Genomic DNA, 20,638 nt, shown 5'->3' with positions numbered 1-20,638 from the left:
TCCCTTCATTTATTTGTAGCAGTCACTTAGAAGTTCTTGTTTGGTGCTGCATCAATAGTGGTCCATGGACCATTGTTGATGTGTCTGTTTTCTGGCTGCTTGTGCTGACTACACTTTCACTCTGAATACACTCTCAACTAAAGATCTTCTCTAATAAATCCTTATTTTGGTGACTCTCTGGCAAAACTGAGCTGTCCATGAGATGTATCTGCTCTGGTTTTGAGTGATGGCCAATGTGTACATATGCTATTAGATCACTTCATAAATGATTCTTACCTACAAACAATTTCATTCCAGTGACACCATCATGCAAGGAGGAATAGAAATATGCTTAATGCTCAGAGCAAACCAAAATGGGCCTCTTGTCAATATTAAAAGTACAATATGTGGAACAAGTATAGCTTTTTTTTGAAACTTCAATTTCTAAGGTTTCTAAACAATGTTTAAAATTATGAATTGATTTTTTTTTTTTCCTCTCTGAAAAACATAATGGCTGTTTTATGAGTTTTCGTACTCTGAATGTGCAGATATATATGTTCATAGATTCTGGTATTTCTTCATCCATCTCATCGTAATTATTGGCTTGTGTTTATTTATATGGAAAAGTGGGCATGAAATCTTAAGTCTGGAATTGTTAATTTCTTTGATTTGTGAATTTTCAGTAGTATTTTTCATAACTGTGAGAAAATTGTAGAATAGCTGAGTGACTCTATTAGTTTATATATCCAGAACACATATACATATATATATTTAAAATTTTAGGATAGGATTAGAACTATATACAGGAAATGAAATAGTGTTGGTTTTGGTTTTTGTTTTTTTATTATAAGTAATTGATTACTAAGTCAGCTGAAATTTCAGATGTGCAATGTGAAATGGTGTCAGGTCAAAAGATGAATAGTAAGGATGAAATTTATCTCTGGACTGTGAATTCCTATAAAAATAATTCCTCATTTACATGTCTCAGCCAATCTACAAAAGTCCTACTTAGTCTTGCCAAGGAGGCATCAAATTTAATATTGGCTGACAAAATGTTTACCTGTGTTTTTTTAACTGTTAGGAAAAAGTAGAAAAAACAACAGTAAATCACATTAAAATGCTAGATTTTGGGGGTTTTTTTGGTTTTGTTTTGTTTGGTTGTTTTTTTTCCAATGTTCACTAATAGCATTATGATAGAGTTGAAAGATTCACCTTATGTTCCCCATTATCTAAACTGAGATATCGACTATAAATAAATAATATAGAACTGAATGTCTTTTCCTCCCATGTTTATGAGGTTAAATGACAAAGTGTGTGTTTGAAACAGTCATTTGACTGTGGTTAGTACTATTTTGGCATAAGGGGTTATATTTTTTGTATTTAGGGGTCTGAAAAATACAACATTTGACTTGTTAATGGATCTGAAATTCCAAATCTTCTTAGATTTAGGTCATAGATGTCCGTTTGAACCTAAGAAAATCCAGTTGTTGGAGCTCTGCACTGACTTTATTATGGTATTTTTTTATCAGTCTTCTCAGTTATCTAAGTTTGTCTCTTAATATCTGAAAAAGTATAAATGGATAATATTTGAGGAATAAAAAAAAGAAATCTTGTTTTTCAAGATTTTAATTGTCTGCCCTTTAAGGTATGTGCTTGTTTCTACATGCTTCAAGCATTGCCCCAGTGGTCCTTAATATATAGGTTAACCTTATTAAGAAAGCATTTCATACAGATTATCTGTATGATTGTGTTGTAACACTTCTTATACAGAGATACAAAAGGCTATAGTTTAAAATAAATAAATAAATAAATATGGAAAGTAACCATGCAAAAACCGCCAGCTGTCTTTTGATGAACAACTTAGAGCTTCCAGTAGATGATCCAGTTGTAAGCAGAGGTAATACAAAGAGAACCCCAGCTGTTTGTCTGCCTGCATTGCTCCTTGCTCTGAATGGTACAAGAATCTTTTGGTTGGTTGGTTGGGGTTTTTGTTTGTTTTGGTTTGGATTTTTGTTTGTTTATGATGTTTTCTTTGTTTTTATTTATTTATTTATTTTATTTCATTAAGGTTGCAGAGGAGCTTATTTTCAAATACAAGAACCTTTAAACTTTTGTGGGTTAGCAGACCTGTGGACTGTGACCAGAAAGGAATGTATATGAGCATAGTAGATCCGGGAAATTTCTATTTGTGATAATGTAAGATAGCATATACTTCATCAAAAAACAAACCTATGTGAGACATTAATGTCACAGGTTGCTCTTGGATTGGGAAAAATTATTTGAGATGTTTTGTGTGTATTGATCTGCTGACAAACAAACACATTGCTAAGTGTTTCCAAGAAGGATCTTTTCCTTCCTCTTTATTCTGGGAAACCTGACAAAAACACAGAATCTGGACATGTTTGTGTGTATGCACATTCTGTATGACTAACAATTTTCATAGCTTTTTTGAAGGGATGGATGAATGAATATTAAAGCTTTTCAAATATTTGTTTTAAGTTTTAAAATAATTGTGAAAGAGATCTAAGAGCAGAACTGAGGTCTTGTACCTCTGCCTGATAAAACCCTGCTTACAGCCTATTGCAGTGCTTAATTCTACTACTCCAGAGCTGTCTTTATACATACTTCTTAAAACATACTCTTATTCGTCTTTGTGAGCTAAATTATTGATTTGCAAGTGAAATTTCTGTGATGTTTTATGTAAACCGAGCTTATGATAAAATTGCTTAGTAGCAACTTTCATTGCTTGTAGAATTTTCATGTCCAGCTATATTAAAACATGCATAAAGTTGGCATTTTGGGATGCCCAAATAGTCTTATCTCAATATTTTTAAGAGGACGCTTTAGGGCATGATTATATTTATCTTCTATTTTCACTATCCTGTAATATACTGTGTTATGTGTTTCCAGCTGCTAATGTGAATCAGCTACAGCTGGAATCCTGAACTCTAGTGATGTTTAGATTACAAGATGCTTCTGCTGATCTCCATCATGCCAGTCATAATGAGTACTGAGAACAAAATTACTATATTTATACCCTACTTTTCAGAAAGAAAATGGAGCTGTGTGTTTTTCAATATTTTGTGATTAGTATTGCATAATAAATGTTGTTACATGTGATAATCTAGTCACAGTTTCAAAACTGAGGAAGGCAATAAAGTGCAACTTAGAAAACTTATCTTGAGAAAGCTTAGATTATTTTTAAGCATACAACAGGAATAATAAATCTTCAGGTTTGCAAAGAGTTACATTAAAGAAGTATGCATTCTGTAATTTGAACTCCTGGAAGGTATGAGAAGGGTGAAGGAATTGCACCATTCTCCTACATATAGTGGTTAAGATATATCACAGCAAAGCAATTTACTGTTGAGAGAGAAAATTGTGCTCTAAAAAGAGATGATCTGGAGAGCTTTTGAAGTCCCCCATCACCAAAAGTTTTAACGCTATATTAGGCAATCTGTTAGAAGGGGTCCAAAGATAACTCATGATACTTCAAACCCACAGGATTCAGTGTTTGACATCCTCAAAATCCTTCCAATTTGCATTTTTCCCTTTTTCAGTTGTATCTTCAAGACTATTTTATGTTTCTGAGGGAAATTAGCTGATGTCATTTTGGGAACTTGTGTTGTAGATAGAATGATGCAGAGATAGAACACAGAATAAATAGAATAAAAGAAGGTCACGTGTTTGAATTCCATTTAGTTACAGATGCATGAGTGCACAGTTTTTAATGGTTATATACATAAAGAGAGGAAGGCTTATCTAGGAATATATGCATTCTGATTATATCTGCAAATGCCACCATCTGATATTTTAGGAATCTCCATGAGACGAGTATGCAGAACTTATATACAAAAATGATATTCACTATAAAATGCAAAGGCATAGCAATAAAGCGAAACAAGGGAAAGATCAGAAAATCAGAAGCAAACAAATTTAAATCCCATGTTTTTGTGTCATCTGTTGGCCACTTTTCAAGTCTAAGCAGCAATGTCTTCCTGAGTTCAGGAGACTCAAATTGCCACCATGAATTTCAGGTCATGGTGGGGGTTTGTTTCTCCTTCAGTGGTTTTGGAAAATGCTGGTTTTGAAAAGGAGGGTGGGAAGGATTCTGCAATGCAGCACATGTGAATATCTTTGTTTGAATGGGTCTCTAGTCTGCGAGAGCCTAATAATTTGAATTATTTTCTGCAGGAAATGATCCTGCTAAGGCCTTCTGTCACACAGAGGAGCTTTTCCAGTCAAAGATTCAGAGCTGGCATTTAGGTGACCTAAATGATCAGTGATAATCCATTCGTTTATCCAAAGGGAAAAAAATGCACTTATTGTCATCATCATGATGCTAACATTAAAAAGAAATCTCTAAATGTTGGCAGTGTAAAAATAACTAGGTTTTTTGTTTGTGTTTGTTTTGTTTTTTGGTTTGTTGTTTTTTTTTTTTTTTTTTTTTGTTTTTTTTTTTTTTTTGAAAAAAGGTATTCCAAATTGTATATTGGATGTGTTGGGGAACAGGGCTGTTGGTTGTTGTTGTTGTTTGTTTGCTCCTCCTTTGTGAGGTGGGGGATGTTTATTTATGCTGCTTCTCTGATCATTTCTCATGTTCCTAAAAGACTTTAAGACTGGAGTAAAAATACAGATGAATAAATGCATCCATGAGACTGGTGATGTGTTAATTTCTTATTGAAGATGAGAGGACCTCCAGAACTGCTGGAATTGTAGGTTACTGAATTTGGGAGAAAATCAATTCAATGTACTTCATAAATGTGACTTTCTTGACATAAATGTGTTTTTTCTTGAATAGAGTATTTACTCATAAAATTTAAATATTTTACTGTTTGTTCCTGTATCTGTGATCTTAGTGCATCCAATAGGTGAAATGAAAACAAGACTGACCTCAAACCTTTCACTTTGCTTTTTTCTTTCCCCTTATTTTTTTAAATAAAAGGTTAGGTGAGCTAGATATCCAGGGGAAATGCTTTTTTCCCTTTTTCTATTTTATTGAGCTATTGAAGTAATTGGAAGGATGTGGTTTTCTCCAAAGACAAAAGACAAAACTCCAAATTGAATAATAAATCACATATAAGAGAAAAATAAAATAAAAGCTATATCAAATCTGTCTAAAAGTGTCTACAAAATTGAACAGTGTAGAGCGGCTGAGTGTGGAGAAAATATTGAACAACTTGTAGCCACCATTTATCAAAGAATGTAATTTAACAATTGTTGGCATACAAAAAGAAAGAAGTCAGAAAGATGTATCACAGAAAATAAAGCACAATATACTATTGATATTTGAGAGCAAGGGTATATTAGGGTTTTTGAAATTTGAATCTAAGTTTTTACATGAAGGCAATGATTTTTTAAAAGATTGTTTCAACAGCATGGCTACAAGAGGATTACTTTTCTGATTTAAAAATGCCCTAAAAATATTAGTTCTCTGAAATTTAGCTGCACCTGGCAGTTTTCCTCCTCTTTTCTGGATCTCTCATAGTGAGACTCCCCTGAGATCACTGACCTTGGGTTCTTGCTGTTCTGTGAAGCCCGCACTCACAGACCTTTCCCTGGTGGCCAACCCTTTTGTTTTACATATGCTGTGACTGCAAGAGCCTTCAAAAATACAATACTGTTTAACCTTGCTAGAGAAAATAGAGGAGATTTATTTCTCAGCCTTACCTAGAAATCTAGTAGCTCTGTCATGCCTTTCAACCTGACTTCTGAAAATATGGTCATTGTTCCTACTGTAGTGGTTTTGGTTCACTAATTTGAGATTTCCCAGCCAATGCACCAATTAATGTGGTGGGTTCAGTGCTGGCCAAATGCCAGTGCACCCACTGGAATTTATTTACTCATTTCCTAGTGTGAGATAGGATTAGAAGGAAGCCAAAGCAGGCTCAAAACTTTAAAAGGGCATAAAGAAAAGTTTATTGAGAGTACCTGAAAGAAAGAATAATAAGACTCAAAACCTTTAGAACACCTCTCCTCCCCCCTACAACCTTTCCTTTCCCACTAACAATGTACAGAAACAATTCAGTCAGTTTGTCACTTCTAGAATAGTCTTTTTTCAGTGCACTTAGGGAGAGGAGTCCCTCTTGTCAATTTATGGAGACTTCTCCACAAGAAAACAGTTCTCTCATCGTTTCAATTTCCACAAGTAATAAGTTTCCTGTGTATCTTCAATTGTGAAGTCCCTCCCATCTTTCAAAGTTTTCTCACAGCTGTCTTTATGACCCATGTCAAGTTTTGGGTACTATTTTAAAGATGAGCTGTTCAAGAGCAAAGGTTTTCTTCATCTATCTCTGAGATCATCTTCATGTCTGAGAACAGAGATCTTCTCTCTCTGGGGGTGAAAGGGTATTCATCACTTTTCTCTCTCTCTGTTCCAACTTCTCATGAGATCACAGCTACTTCAACATCTGCTTGCTTCAGCATGGAGGCCTTTGTTCATATTTACAATTGGAACACTTCATCTCCCTGTACTTTTAACGAGTTACAGGGAAAAGGAATCTGATGTATTGATTCTTCTCCATAGCTTTCTAGAGGATTTAATCCCCAAAATCAAGGCATCTCCTCATCCCTCCTATCTGGGACTTGACTCTTTCTTCACTAACCTTGGTGTCTTCATGTTGTTCCTCTACATGTTCTCACTCTGTCCTTTTCTCTCAACAGAGGGAGGATTGAAGGTCTGCAAATCTTAGCTGTGCACAGAAAGAGTTTGTCTTGCCTGAGGCTTGCAGATTGTTATGTGACCTGGCTGAGATGGGGGCCGGGCCAGCCTGGTTCCCTGCTCTCAGGATGGAAGAAAAGAGAGCTTCCCAGGATTTTTTCATCTTTAACACAGAGGCATGTCCAGCTTTCTCAGTGGTTGAACAGATTGTCATCATCTCAAGCTCATTACTGATTGTTTTTATTGTTGGACACGGAGGAAACTGCGAGCAGCTTCTCTTAGAAAGTCACTTCCATTAATGGCTCCAATGCAAAACCAGCATACCTGCTTTGTCTTTCTTTCTTCTCTGGTCTTTAAAAATTTTCTTTAGGTTCCAAAAAGGTGACTGTTCACAGTTTTCTCTAATATGCCTTCCTGTCCAGAATAATTTTCCTAAGAAAGACAAGATAGGGTTGCTAAAGAAAAGTGCCTTTATAAATGTTTTTTTTTACAGATATCCCTGAACATAGGGTAATATCAGAAGTAATTCCTTTTTATCCATTTATTGATTGTCTGCTTAATTCAGAAAAAAAAAAAAAAGTATGCCAGACATATACAGCAGATTTTAGGTTATGTTGTGCCCGAAAATAATTACTGGCCAGTCCTAAACTGTTTGATTTGTATTACAGAAGTTCCAAATCAGTGTCCTGATATGGTAATATATACATATATTACTTAAAGGTGAGGTAGACTCACTGCTTTGAAGAGTTCCTTTCTTTTGTCAGCAAGCAAGGAAGTCTAGGTGGTAAAAAAGAGAATGTGTTGTGTGAAATGTAGATAAATCAACTGACTTGCTGGAGATTTAAAGCAAAAGTGAATTCTTTGACTGTGATGTTATTTGTTGAAACCTACAGTCTTTTGTCACTGACATGGGGCATAAAAAGCTGAGTTTTCCCATATCTGATGCTCCAACCAAAATCTCTGCTTCCCTCTGCTAAATTTCAGTCTTGATGATGCTCATTCAAAACACTTGTCTATGCTTGTCTTCTATAGCTTTTCATGTAAGAATAAGAGATGGGTAAATTTTTGCAAACATAATGTATATAGGTTGAAAATTGTCTTCTTACAGAGTGACAATGTGAGTAAAGAGAGAAGAGAGGAAAATTCTTTCAGCTTTGAAAAAAAAGAAAAACTTAGTCAATGATAGCAATGAAAGGGAATTTTCCTTCATGCTAAGTATCAGAAAGATGGAAACAGCTGCAGCTAGTTGCCTTCTGTAGGCAGAGTTATATTTTGTATGACCATTTCAGCTAATTTGGCTGTTGTGCAGTTTGAACTTTATGAATTGACTTCTAATTGGACCATGCTGTCAATGGGAAAATTTACAAGTATTGAACATGACATTTTTAAGAAGGTTACTGTCATCTAGTCCTCTATTAGTGGGTTTGCAGAGAGTTATAATTGGCCTAACAAGCCTAGTAACCTGTCCTACTTCCAATTATAATGTACAATCTCATTTAATACTTTTCTTTATTTACTGATAGGTAATAATTCTCTGTCTAGTGCACACAGTTCAAAATAAAGCTGTCTCATCATGGAATGTGTGGGTTCTTTTAATATACATGCCTATATGTGTCCATATGCATAAATTATATAACTTACATATGCATATAACTGTGTTTATATATATTCTGAAGAGTTCAAGTATATATATTTTTAATATATGTATTTATATATATACACAAACTTTTTTTTTTCTTCTGTTTAATTAAGTACAAAGTCTCTTGTTGCTTTTAAATTTCTGGTGGGGACAAGGAGATAGTGTTTTCTCCAGACCTTTGTTAAGTTTATATGATTATTCTGGCTAGAAGTGATAACACATTTGTGTAGAGGTAATTCCCGAGACTTAAAAAAAAAAAAAAAAGGGAATTGTAATAAAATGAACAGGTTGATGAACTCAGTGCATTCATTATCAACTTAGATTTGCATGAAGGAGAAACTGTTCACTTCTTATAAAATTAGAATGGCATCATTAATTTTGTTTACTACACAAGCAATTTTTAGTGTGTGTAAGATTTACGGGCAGTTTTGCAGCTGAATACATCTTGTTAAATAGCCCTATGGAAAGAGCTCTGCAGAAGCATCTGCACTCGTTGTACCTCCCCAAAGCAGATTTTTTTCTTTTGTTTTCACTGCAAGGAGAATGTTGACAAGTCACAATGGTGAGCTTGGACGTAAAGGAGGGACCAGTGAAAAAATTGAATTAAAAAAAAAAAAAAAGGCAGCTAGGGAGCTGACATTTTTATGCATTCCTAAAGTTAAAAGTTTCAGGTTTTCAGCAATTTCTTCATATATGGCCACTTGGTCTTCACTTCTATGCTCTCCTTGCTTATTTTAAAGACTGACTGGTGAGACACTAGACCAAAACCAAAAAGAAACAAATCAAGCAAACAAGCCTTTTAGATATGAACAAAAGAAGCAAAGCCACCAGAAAAGGGTTTGGTCTTTCTCCTTTTCTTTAATGTCTTCTGGTCTCAAGCTTAGCTGCCTTTGAATTGTTAAGGTAGTTCTGCCCTACAAGAAGGGTTAGCAGAAGAAGAATTACATATTTTGTGGTTTTTTGGGGTTTTTTTTGGGTTTTGGTTTTTTTTCATGGAGATGCTCTTGAATGAATGCCTTCTCAGAGTGTGCTTGAGAATTTAGAGAGGTTTGGATGGCATCTTTTTGAGTAATTTAATTGCTTCCATTAAGAGAGTGATTCCATTCTAACTTTGGGTTCTGAGTAATATTTTATTTCAACAACATTATCCTTGAGCCTCAGAAAACAGAAAATAATGGTTCTGTTTATTTTGGTGATAGTGTGGTTGTTAGTGAAACGTTTTAAACTACAGTGTTTGTTTTTGTTATCCTGCTGGGCATGAAAAACTACCAGCATGAAACTGTGTGGATTCAGGATACTCAAGGAAGGCTGTAGCGTCTGTCCCTGTTTCTGTGAGTTTGAGCATTGGTTACTGTTGATTAAAATATCATCTGTTCCTTTTGGTTTGCATGCTCCATTAGGGTGCAAGAACAATCTGAAGTTATAGGTTTCAATGAAGAAAAATAGTGAATGTACAGCAGATTATAAATCACTGGAGTATCTGCAGATTAACTGATGCTTATTTACATCAGCTTCACAGAAAAATGATGTTTCAAGAAATAGGAGCAAGGGGATGACATAAGAGTTAGGTTCTTCAGAATGTACTTTTAGCAAGCCAAATTGTGCTTTAAGTTTTAGAATTCACTAATGTGTGTGCATGTGCTCTCACCTGCTTGTGACTAATGATCCGTGATTTTTCTGCAGTCCTCAGTGTGCTTTTTTTGAGTGAGTATTCTGGTGTATTTTCCAACTTCTCAATGCAGGGTTTCTGACAGAATCATAGATCTGAACTCTCTCACAGCACAGCAGTGTCTCTAATAAATAGGTCAAATAATCTTAGAAACGGTGTTTGTTAGCTTTGAATCGATAGTGATGAAGTTTCTCTGTGTTCTTGCTTGCTCAAACTTCTGTCTAATCTATCTTTGTTCTCTTCTTCTTGTGCAATCTTTTCCTTGCTTCCAGTGGCTGCTACAAAGAACAAAGCTAGAGGTGAGTTTCTGCCTGCACCCTTCAATTTGCATTGCATGGTTCTGCAGCCCACGCATTTTCTCCCAAGGTTGTTTCTGCTTCTCCAAACAAAGAAAAAAATCTTTAGGTCCTATGGTATGATAGATTAGTTCTTTACAATTTTGGATTTACACCTAAATGCATTATTTATCAATCAGCACTGCTCATGCTGTATTTTGTTAATTGCTTTAATTTGGGAAGTTTTCAGGAAAAAGACAAAACTTAGTGCATTGTAGTTAGATGTCTGACTTGCATTATAGTAATGTAGGGATATTGATGGCATTTTAATCGAAATGAAGATATTGCATAAAAATGCTCATAAATATGTAAATGTAATTTATATTTTTTATCTCTAGTCATAGTCATAAATATCTGAACAGAGAACAATGAACTCCTAAGTGTCTCCTAAGCATTTCCTGTCTTTTCACACTAGTATAAATGATCATCACTGTTCCTGATAGCATACCAATATATAGAAAGGCGTACTATGATATCTGCAGAGATTTATGGCTTCAGAGCAGCAAGGTGATTGCCACAAATCAGTGTGACAAAGAAGTAAACCTTTCAGAACTAATCATGTAAGGTCAGCAGTGCTGTAAACCATTTCCTGAATTTCAACGAAGCAGTCATGTAGCAAATGTAACCTGAGGGGTGTATTTCGACTTACAGATACACATAAATCAATGCACATGTGCTTATATATACAGATGCATGTGCATTTATATGTATGAACATATATTTGCATAGAAAATCATGAGACTATGTATTTTACTATCATTTTTATATTATTTCTGGTAGATAAATTTGAGTTGTCTGATAATTAAACATCAGATTTTAAGGTAAAAATCTCTGATGGTTTACATGTATTTTGGAAGTCAAGATTCACAAGGTTTCCAAAGTTCAATTCCATACATTGCTTAGCTTGAGGTTGTAGAACAATAATAATAATCAAAGAAAATACAGCCAGTTGAGAGTGTTTACGAATTAGAATAATTAAACAATGATTAAAATACAGCTCAGGTTTGTATTTTTTTTTAAACCCTTGCATGGCTTTTTGTAAGATATTTTTATCAGAAACTTTGCATGCATTGGGTGACATGAATGAGGGGAGTGAACAAAATCAAATTCATCTATTTGCCCATGCATGCTTTAAAATTTGCTTTACTCCTTTCTGTACTGTTATGTGTGCAGCTGCGGGGCTGTGTAACAGTGGTCAAGGCTTTGAGACCTTCATAATTAACAAAAAAAGCCCAAACCAAAACAACATCTACAGAAGCGACATTTCAGCACAAATAAACACAATCTCATCAGTATTCAATGATAATCTGATAGTCCCATATTTTGCCATTCAAACAGAAACTGCCCTGGAGGCATAGGAATTGTAGGATGAGTCAGAATTACTCACGGGTACCACTCATCTGTGAGCATTAACACACCCTCATTTTAAAAGTGCACATGCATATTGAATGCACAGCTGAAACTCTGTATACTGAAAGAGGTTTGACACTGTGATCCGCGTTATCTTTGGAGATCTCTTGCTCAGCTGCACAGTGCCTTCAAGAAGTTGTGGGCTTTTCCTTTGGAGCTCAACAGCCCTGTGATGAAAGCACCCAATATCCACAAGGAATTCAGTCCTGCAATAGTTCTGTCTTTTACCAAAAGCATAGGACCTATTTTATGATCTCCTGTGGTGGAAGACATGAAGTAGATGATGCCTTACTGCTTTTATCATTACTCTGTCTAAGCAGTAAAAAAAGGTCTGTTCCTCCTTTTCAAGTCTAACACTTAACTGGGAAACAGTTCTCTAATATGGCACTGGAAACATCAATTCACAACTGAGAGAATTCTCAGGAGGAGTTTCTCTTTTGGCACTTATAATATGAAATCCAGCAGTCCTTTATGTCTTTGCTCTTATGTATGGGTCTTCATCTTTCCTTTCTGAAAGTCTGGAATTTATGCTGCCATTTTCAGCAAGGCACAGTTGACCTCATCCCTACCCTAAGATCTGAGAGTTCCAGAGCACATTATTAAATGATATTCTGTGGGATCACCTGTCTTTTGTTTGTGCATTGTTAGCATGGGAAAACTGCTGCTGGTCTCCGCTTCCCTCCCCCTCCTTGTGGGATTGTCTGTAAACTGAACAACAGAGCCTTTGCTCTCAAACATTGCATTCAATGCCATTTCCTGAAGTATTTTCTCAGTCTTTATCAAAGACTGCTTGTATTAAGTGCTGTAAAACAGCTGTTGAACTCTCTACTTTAGCCTTGCTTTGAGGCACTTAGAATCAATTCAGGTTGAAAGGTCATCTGGTCTGCAGGTCATTTGGACTGAGCTACCCTGTAAGTAAAACCCACTTAAATATGTTTGCTCACAGCCATCCAGTCAAATTGAAGTATCGCAAGGATTTCACAGCTCCAGGATAGATTTGCACTATGATTGCTTGATTTTACCATGGTTTTCTTTCTTAGACTTTTGATGACCTAGAAGAAGCTGCATGAAGTTTTTTGTGGTCTCCAGAGTAGGTAAATATTTGGATTTTGCACAGGACAGATCTTCCTTTGGACTTTTGGGCAGATGCTGCTGCAGGATGCTTATGGGCTGAATACCTGGGACATTTCCAAGAAGTCTAGTTCAGAAGGGTTTGAAAAGGTGAAGGGAGGGGCAAAATGGAACATGAAAATGGTCATTTAAGGTACTTAATTTGGTGAAGCAGAAACTGAAAATGCCACCTGAAAATCTCAGGCTATCAGAGGGGTTTTTTTCAGTGCATGAATATTTTAGGGACCATTTCTTAACGCATGAGATTTGTTTAACTTGATCTCTATCAATGAACATTTCCTCTAGCAGAGCACCTGTTAGAAGACTGCCTTGACCTCTTAAGGAGGGCTATTGTGACAATTTTGGGACAGTGTTGTTTCAGATCTCTTCTGACAGCAGTTAACAATGGTTTCTAGCCTCGATGGTCTTACCAGATCGGCTAATGATGTGTCAATTTTCAGCCAGCAAGTGGAAGAGAGGGTCAAGTGTCTTCATTCAAATGTAATTAGTTGAAGAATAAAGTTCTGTGCTCCTCATTTTCACTTTTTTTATTCACTCGGGGTCATCTGCTATTAAAAAGTTATTGCCAGAACTGTCCCAAACCTCCTGTAGTTAGGCAATTGGTGTTTAACTCTTCAAAGCATAAGTCAGATTTTCTGATAATGTTGGTTGTGAGGTTTGTTGGTTTTTTGCTTGTTTGATGGCACTTTTCACTGCTGTTGTGTTGTTTTTTTGTTTTTTTGTTTTGTTTTTTTTTGATTGGGAATACTGAGGGATGACTATGGCAACTTCTTTAACAGAAAAAAAAGAACATAAAGGCCAACTTCTATGGCAGGAGGGGAAAGCAAGCTCTTCAGAAAGATCTCTTCTTATCTGCTTGTGTAGAAGTAGAACATTTCTTTCTCTTCCTAACTCTCCTCTGGGTCACAGATTAGAAATGGTGGTATTTCCAAGAAGATTCCTAAGTCCCCAAGAATAGACTTCTTGCAGAGATGCAAGGATTCATACTATCCAATCTTTATAAAGACCACACATAATTTTGCAGGATTCATACAATCCAATCTTTATAAAGACCTGTTGGATTGGTAACTATTTCTGACATTCTTCTTTCTCCCATTTTAGCTGTGTACGAAACTCTATTTTTAATATTTTCTCAGGGCAAATACCATCTGTATCATAGTGCCACTGCTTCTCATAGCAAAATACTTCTGTAGTACCCACACAATGCTATATTCTCTCTTAAAAACTGACATAAAAGCTGTACTTCTGATGGTTCTAGGGAACGTCCTTTTAATGGCAGATACCGTCAAAATTTTCTTTCTATTTTAGTATTACAGTTTTAGGTACTGTAAGTGCCTTGAACGCTAGCTCATTTGCCTCACAAATTGGATATAACAGGACTATTTTTTGTAGCCTGGTGGATATCCATGGTATTTTTGAGTTGTGTCTTTTTCTTGACTTTCATTGCACCTGTATCCAAAAGAAACTCTTTATTTTTAAGAACCATGGAAAAGCATTTCTTTCTTTCAGTCATTTCTTCTACAAATGCAGAAGTACATTGTTTCTGCCTTACTTTTAAAAGACGAGACTGATTCTCCTTCAGAAAAATAAGATTAAATTTAGCTTTAACAATGCTACTTAAGGCTTACATCTCAGTCTGTAATATAAATCATCATAGCAGTTGATGCACTGTCTAAAAGCATCTTATCCAGGAGGTAAAAATCACTCTGGACTTTATTCACTTGATTTACTCTGTTTGTTCTCATTATGTCACTGAAATTGGTATCAGCTTATTTAAAGCTTAAGTCAGGAAGGATCGTGTGAAGAGTTTTGATCCAACATACTCTGTTATTGCCTGGATAGTTGTGCAATTACTCACGTTGTATTTTAGTTAAGAATCAATTTCTTTCACTGGACTTCACCAGATCTTCATCATTGGTCCTGTTCTTCCCAGCCATCTTTGGTTTTCTCACATCATATGATAAAATTTATTGTGTATATTCTACATAAGTATGTTTGTAAATATGTAGGTAAAGAATAGGTTTCATTAACACTAGAGTTTTAATTGAAAACCATGCAAACCAGGAGAAATTGTATTGGCCAGAAATTGTCAGCACAATTGCAAGACCTACAGGATCTAAACCTACCAGTTTAAGTCCTCTCTTTAGTACATGTGATTAGCTAGGCATATTTCTCATTCAGAAAATAATCATAGAATTAAGTCAGTAACACAGCAGCTGTCCATGTAAGAAGCAGGATGAAATAAATGTACACAAAGACACCCAAAACCTACTCTTTTTCTTATTTGCATTATCTTCACAAAGTTCTCAGCTATTCAGTTTACTGAGGCAGTTAGTCAGGCATAAGCCTTGCTGTTGCTTTTTTTCTTGTTTTTTTTCCTTTTTTTTTTTTTTTTTGAAGAATAGCTAACTCAGGGTATCATCTGCAAAAAATGACATTCTGCAACATATGATGGCAAAAGTTGCAAACAAGTGGAAGTGTATAGATGTTGAAAGTGTGAATCCAATATAGAGCCTGGGGAAACTCCATAAATCAGTAGTTTGGAAGAGCATTTATTTATGGTTATAAGCTTTCACCCCGAGACATGTAGAAATAAAAACCTGTCATATTCCACCTTTACTACAAGGTCATTACAAAAGCTTGCCAAGACTGTTGTAGTAGCATAGCGGGATTTGAAACCTGATTGAAATTTTTCAGATATTCTAGTGCTACTGAAGTAGAGGAGCTCTGCTTTGTAAAAATCGTATGATGTTTTTATTCAACGTACAGTTTCGACTTCTAAAGGTAGAATTTTCATATGTCACTTAAAGGTATTAAAAGCACCTTTAGTATTTGTAAGTGATTGTACTTTCAGAGAGAATAACAAAGCCAATGTAGCCTTTATAACCATTTCTTTACTGTCTCTTTGGTATTTCCTCCCCTGTAGTTTAGTCACTACTTCCAGTTTATAAAGCCTGTGCTTTCCTCCAAGGATTAAATTCTGTCCGCTGGTTAAACTTGTGAGGCTGTAACATACGGATTTCAGTTTTCCTCCATGATTTCTCATGGATGTTAAGGATCAGAGTTTTCTCATATTCAGCATTTCTGATGAGGAAGAAAGTGGTGATGTAGAACCAAATTTCAACCTTGTCTTTGAAGACAGTCCACAGAGAAACAAAAAGCCAGAAAAGTTTGAAAGTGAAAAAGTTTTGAAAATAACCATGTTAAGAGTGCAGAAGGACTGTGAAGGTTTAAATTTAAAATTGTATTGGGTCTTGTTGAATTTTTTAATATGCTCTTAAATGCAAAATTCACACTAGATCAAGACACTAGATTATTTCATGGTTTAGTTTTCCATTAGATAATATAAGACATTATAATTATGTCTCAAAAATCATGCAAATCTACCTAAGTATATCATATATATATGCCCTTTGTCCTAGAAGATTTAGGAGAGAAAGCAGTTGCCTGAGTTCTGGAGGGCTTTTTAAAAAACTCACAAAATACGTTCCTGTCCTTTTTTCTTCCTTACAAACTCCAGCAGTGATCCTCAGGGAGAAAAGCTGGTGATGATAATAGTTCTTAACAAAGTTGCTGACTGCCATTTACCCTTTGTAATTATACTTGGGAAATACTTTACCCTAATATCTGTAAGATCTTTCCAATATTGAGAAAGCTGAGATTTCCACATGATGTCATGTGTACGAGGTCAAAATGCTCACCATTGTAGTTTCTGCCAGAATTGTTCTGCCATTCAAGTTCCCAAGTCCTGCCACATAATAAAGAGACCAAAAAACATGAATCAGCTTTTCATTTTATAGATGGAGCAGCTCTGGAAGCAGCAGTTTGATGAGCCTATTTGTCCTCTTTACAGTTTTTAATGCATTTTATTCTGTTTTCCTGAATGGATGCAAAAAATCCCAGTATTAACGGTTGTGATCATATAACACTCACTAACGTTGCAGGTTACTATGGAATAGTGCTGCTCTAACAGCACAAAAATAGCAAAGGAGGTACAAAGCACCCCTGAAATGAGATTTGTAGGGGCAGGCTATTGCTGTTAACATGTCCTTTTTTGAGAGGCATCTACACTGAGCCAATGTGTCAGTCATTCATTGACTAAATGGTTTTTTTAGCCAGTGCAGAAGAATTTGGGATGGGATAGGGACAATGTCTGTTTTCATGCTTGTGAAGTGCAACACAGCTGTGGGAGAGGGACTCTAGGGAGGATGCTTCATTCTGAGGTGGACCTGGTTATCAACTTTCAGATAGGCCACTCTTCCCTCCACAATGGTTAATACAAATTCTGATTGCCTTTTTTTTTTTTTTTTTTTTCAATTTGTCTGTGCTCATTTGGTTGTTAAGCACGTGAGACTGTCAAAAGCAGTGTATTAGGAGAGCTTGCCGTACTTGAATAGAACTCTGCTGGAAATGTGGTTGTTTTATTTGCTATTTGAATGGATGCGCTGCTGTAAATCTGGTCATGGTTTTGAGCATTGAGCCCTTTTGACTTTCTGCAAAGAATTTCCAAAGGCAGTGAATTGCATTTCAGACACATATTGCTGTGTGCTGCCTCTGTTAAGTAATTTGTCAGATTCCAGTCAGACAAAACACTTTGCTTCAGAGTCTAGACTGTTGATTTAGGCACAATCAAAAGGATGTAGTGAGTTCCCAAGACGAGTTCATCATATTTTCTACGTCCTGTGGAATTGTTGGGCATGAGTGCCTAATATCTGGCAATTGGTTGGAGCTGCTGCTCTGAGGCATGTTGTCAACTTCTTTGTCCTAAATATCTAAATTTCTCAGCTTCTATTGAAATTTCGGATTTATTTTTTCAAAATTTCATGTAGAGAAAAGGATATTGATAGCAATACTGAAATACAGGGGAAAAGATAACAGTTGATATAGGGGTTAAACTCATGGTCACTGATTTTTATATTTCTGAAGATATAGACATTTTTAAAAATACAGACTTTTCTTTCAGGCTTGGTTTTGTTCAGTGTGCTTTTATAACAAAAGGAAGTGAAAAAAGTGTTTTAAGTATAAGGAATTTTTTTTTCCTCAAATCCTCTTTTGAAAACCAGAGGGCTTATAATGAGTCTCCACATTAGGTCAGATCTCAAGATTTGTTCCTTAAATCTCTGTATGGGATCACATCTTCAGAGAATTTGTTTTACTTTAGTGGTCAGTGAAACACACAGTGTTTAAATGGCTGAGGATTCACCATCACTGCTACCATTTGTGGGTTTATGTTAATTCTATCTTGGTTTCTTGGATGAAGCATAAAGGCCTTAATCAGCTGAGACTTTTTCATGTGTGCTGTCATAGTTTCACAGGGATCTCTAGTTCTTTGTAAGTAAGCATTATGCTCAGCATTCCTCTGGGATTCTTTCAAGGGCTAACAACTTCAAGGTCTTCCTCACATTTTAATTATGGGCTGCATGTAAAGGAAAGGTAGTGAAAAACACTTGAGCAGTGTGCTTTGGAGGGATTTTTGTTCCTGTACTGTTCATACACTACTATTTAAAAAAATCTGCTGTGATTAGAGATGGTTGTGGGATGATTTATGTTGGCCTGTTAACCACAAGGTCTGAAGAATCATTAGAGACAAAGGAGAGAAAAATACTCAGAGTTTGTATACCATGCACCTTAAATTGTTGATTCTGAATTAACATCCTCAATCACTACTCTCCTTCTCTGTTAAGCTGGTAAAGTGAAGTTCATCTCTTATAAAAAACTAGCTGGCAACATCACATTGTCTTTATGCATCTTCTCAGCTCATATAAAAGAACCAGAAAGAACTCCAAACTCTGTTTGGAATATTGCAAATAATTGCAAATTTTTTAAAGGAACCTCTGCCATTTATGTTTTGGAAGCTGTTGCTGGCTCCCAAGAAGCCAAACAGATGTATGAGTCTGTTCTTCACAGATTGCTGCAACTCAAAGTATGCAAGTACCAGCACTCCAGAAAAGAAAGAAAACTCACATTTTTCTTTTTAGGATCCTGATTCTATGAATCTATGATTCTGTGAAGTCAGATCTGGAAGCTAAATAGGTAACTAATAGATTAATATCATGCAGTAATTAAAAAAAAAAAAACACCCCAAAAAAAACCCAAAGCAGAACTACCCATAACACTGTAAATATTGGATCTTGTAATTTGTTGTTTCAGTATTCTGTTCATGGTCTCCCTAGAGACCTACTAGCTGAAAGTCATGATTTCAACTTAGTCTTCTAAGTTTAAAGAATATGATGCAAATATTTAAAACACTGAAACTTGACAAGAATCATTCTGAGGGAAATGAGAAAGAGAATTAAGGAGTTAGAAATAAAATTGAGCGTAGCTTTCAGGAGTGGGGGAAACACTAGACAGAAGGCCACAGAAAGGAATAGTGCAGTTGGCCTTTGCAGCAGCCAGCAGTGGAGGTTCTTCCTAGGCTTTGCAGGTCCCCATGTGTCTTGTTGAAATCAGTGCCAGTTTGCAAAAATCTGGTTTAAAGGATGAAAACAAAGATAAGGCTATAAACTCCTGATTTATGTCAATACCTGTGCACATGGAATGCATCCAGCTGGTTTCCCACAGACTCAGTCTTCTCTTGTTAGCTGGTACTGAGAATACTTCAGCCCTTTTTCTTTTGTGAAAGGTGACTCTCCTATTTGTTTTCAGATAGTTATTCTTATTTCTATATGCATACATTATATGTGCTGTGTGTGGTGTATCAGGAGAAAAAAGATTTATTTTAGTTGAAGAATGAAGAAACAATTTACATAACTAAGTTTTTCAAAGTAGAAAAACTTTTTGTGTAGTTTCCTTTTTCATTCAAAAGCCTGTCATTGAAAAACCCTTTGTTTCATTGCTTAATTTCCTTCAGAAATAGCTGTTTTCATTTGTTTTGGGGAGCAGTATTTATGTTGTTTATTCATCATTGATTTCTGGAAATGTAAAGTGTGTCAGCTAACGCTTTTCAAATAGAAGCTCAGAAATGAACGGAGAATATCAATCCCTGCATTAATGTCCATTTGCATTTTAGGAATTTAAAAGTGTGTAACGCTAATGAGCTAATAATTCAGTGTTCTTTTCATGTAATGTTATGTACAGAAGTTAATAGAATGAATGGGCTTCCCTACTGTGGCTTGCCTCCTCTTACAGAATTCAATTTTTTGGATGATTATTGTAATGGACTACCCATCCCACTCCAACAATAAATATTCCCCAAAAGGCAGACTAGTAAAAATGCTTTTCCAGAGGAGACATAGTAGAAAATTCCCCTGACCTTTGGCTTTCCCTCTCTTCAAGGAGAGGAAAAGTGGGCCTTGGAGGTATGTTGAGATAAGTTTCTGAGGTTTGAGACACCAGCAGTGAGCAAGGGCCAGTGTTTCTCCCTAATATCTGATCTACACCTACTCTCTTTAATTTGAAGCCATTCCCCTTTGTCCTGTCTGTACATGCTCTTGTAAATAGTCTTCCTTTATTCACCTGCCATCGTGATCTAATCTAAATATCTTCCAAAATATATCCATTCATTTGCGTAAATTAGTGACAACTATTTTAATAACTTTACTTTTTAAAAATAAATTCTACTTTCTTTAGTGCTTCTGTGAAGAGCAAAGTGTTATTTGCTGTCACAGTTACTCTAAAGAAGATGTAATATCAGTGATTTTGGCTGCAAAGCTGTCAGTTTTACCTGAAAAATGTTCACATGTTTCCCAAAAGATGTGAGTTTGTTTGAGTTCTTGAAGTAACAGTATTCAAGCCCTTTGGCTATTTCTAAAATGCAGGTTGAACATGAACAGCTATGGAGGTATTCTTGATCATCAAGACCAATCTCTATAGGT

General features: G+C 35.7%; 1 protein-coding gene across 3 annotated transcripts in view; it reads left to right on the top strand.

Moving 5' to 3' along the window:
- Nucleotides 1-20,638, top strand: part of CADM2 (cell adhesion molecule 2) — a 584,066-nt gene that overhangs the window by 370,775 nt on the left and 192,653 nt on the right. For 2 of the 3 annotated variants that reach the window (XM_038154029.1, XM_038154046.1), the window contains exon 2: nt 10,221-10,247. The exons of the other annotated variant lie outside the window; for it this stretch is intronic. In XM_038154029.1, the coding sequence (XP_038009957.1) occupies nt 10,221-10,247 (27 nt within the window). The remainder of the gene's footprint in view (nt 1-10,220; nt 10,248-20,638) is intronic. 3 annotated transcript variants of the gene reach the window in all.

This window comes from Motacilla alba, chromosome 1 (genome assembly GCF_015832195.1).
Source record: "Motacilla alba alba isolate MOTALB_02 chromosome 1, Motacilla_alba_V1.0_pri, whole genome shotgun sequence".
NCBI lineage: Eukaryota > Metazoa > Chordata > Aves > Passeriformes > Motacillidae > Motacilla > Motacilla alba.
Note: the sequence above shows the minus strand (reverse complement) of the source record. Positions and strands in the feature narration are given on the sequence as shown.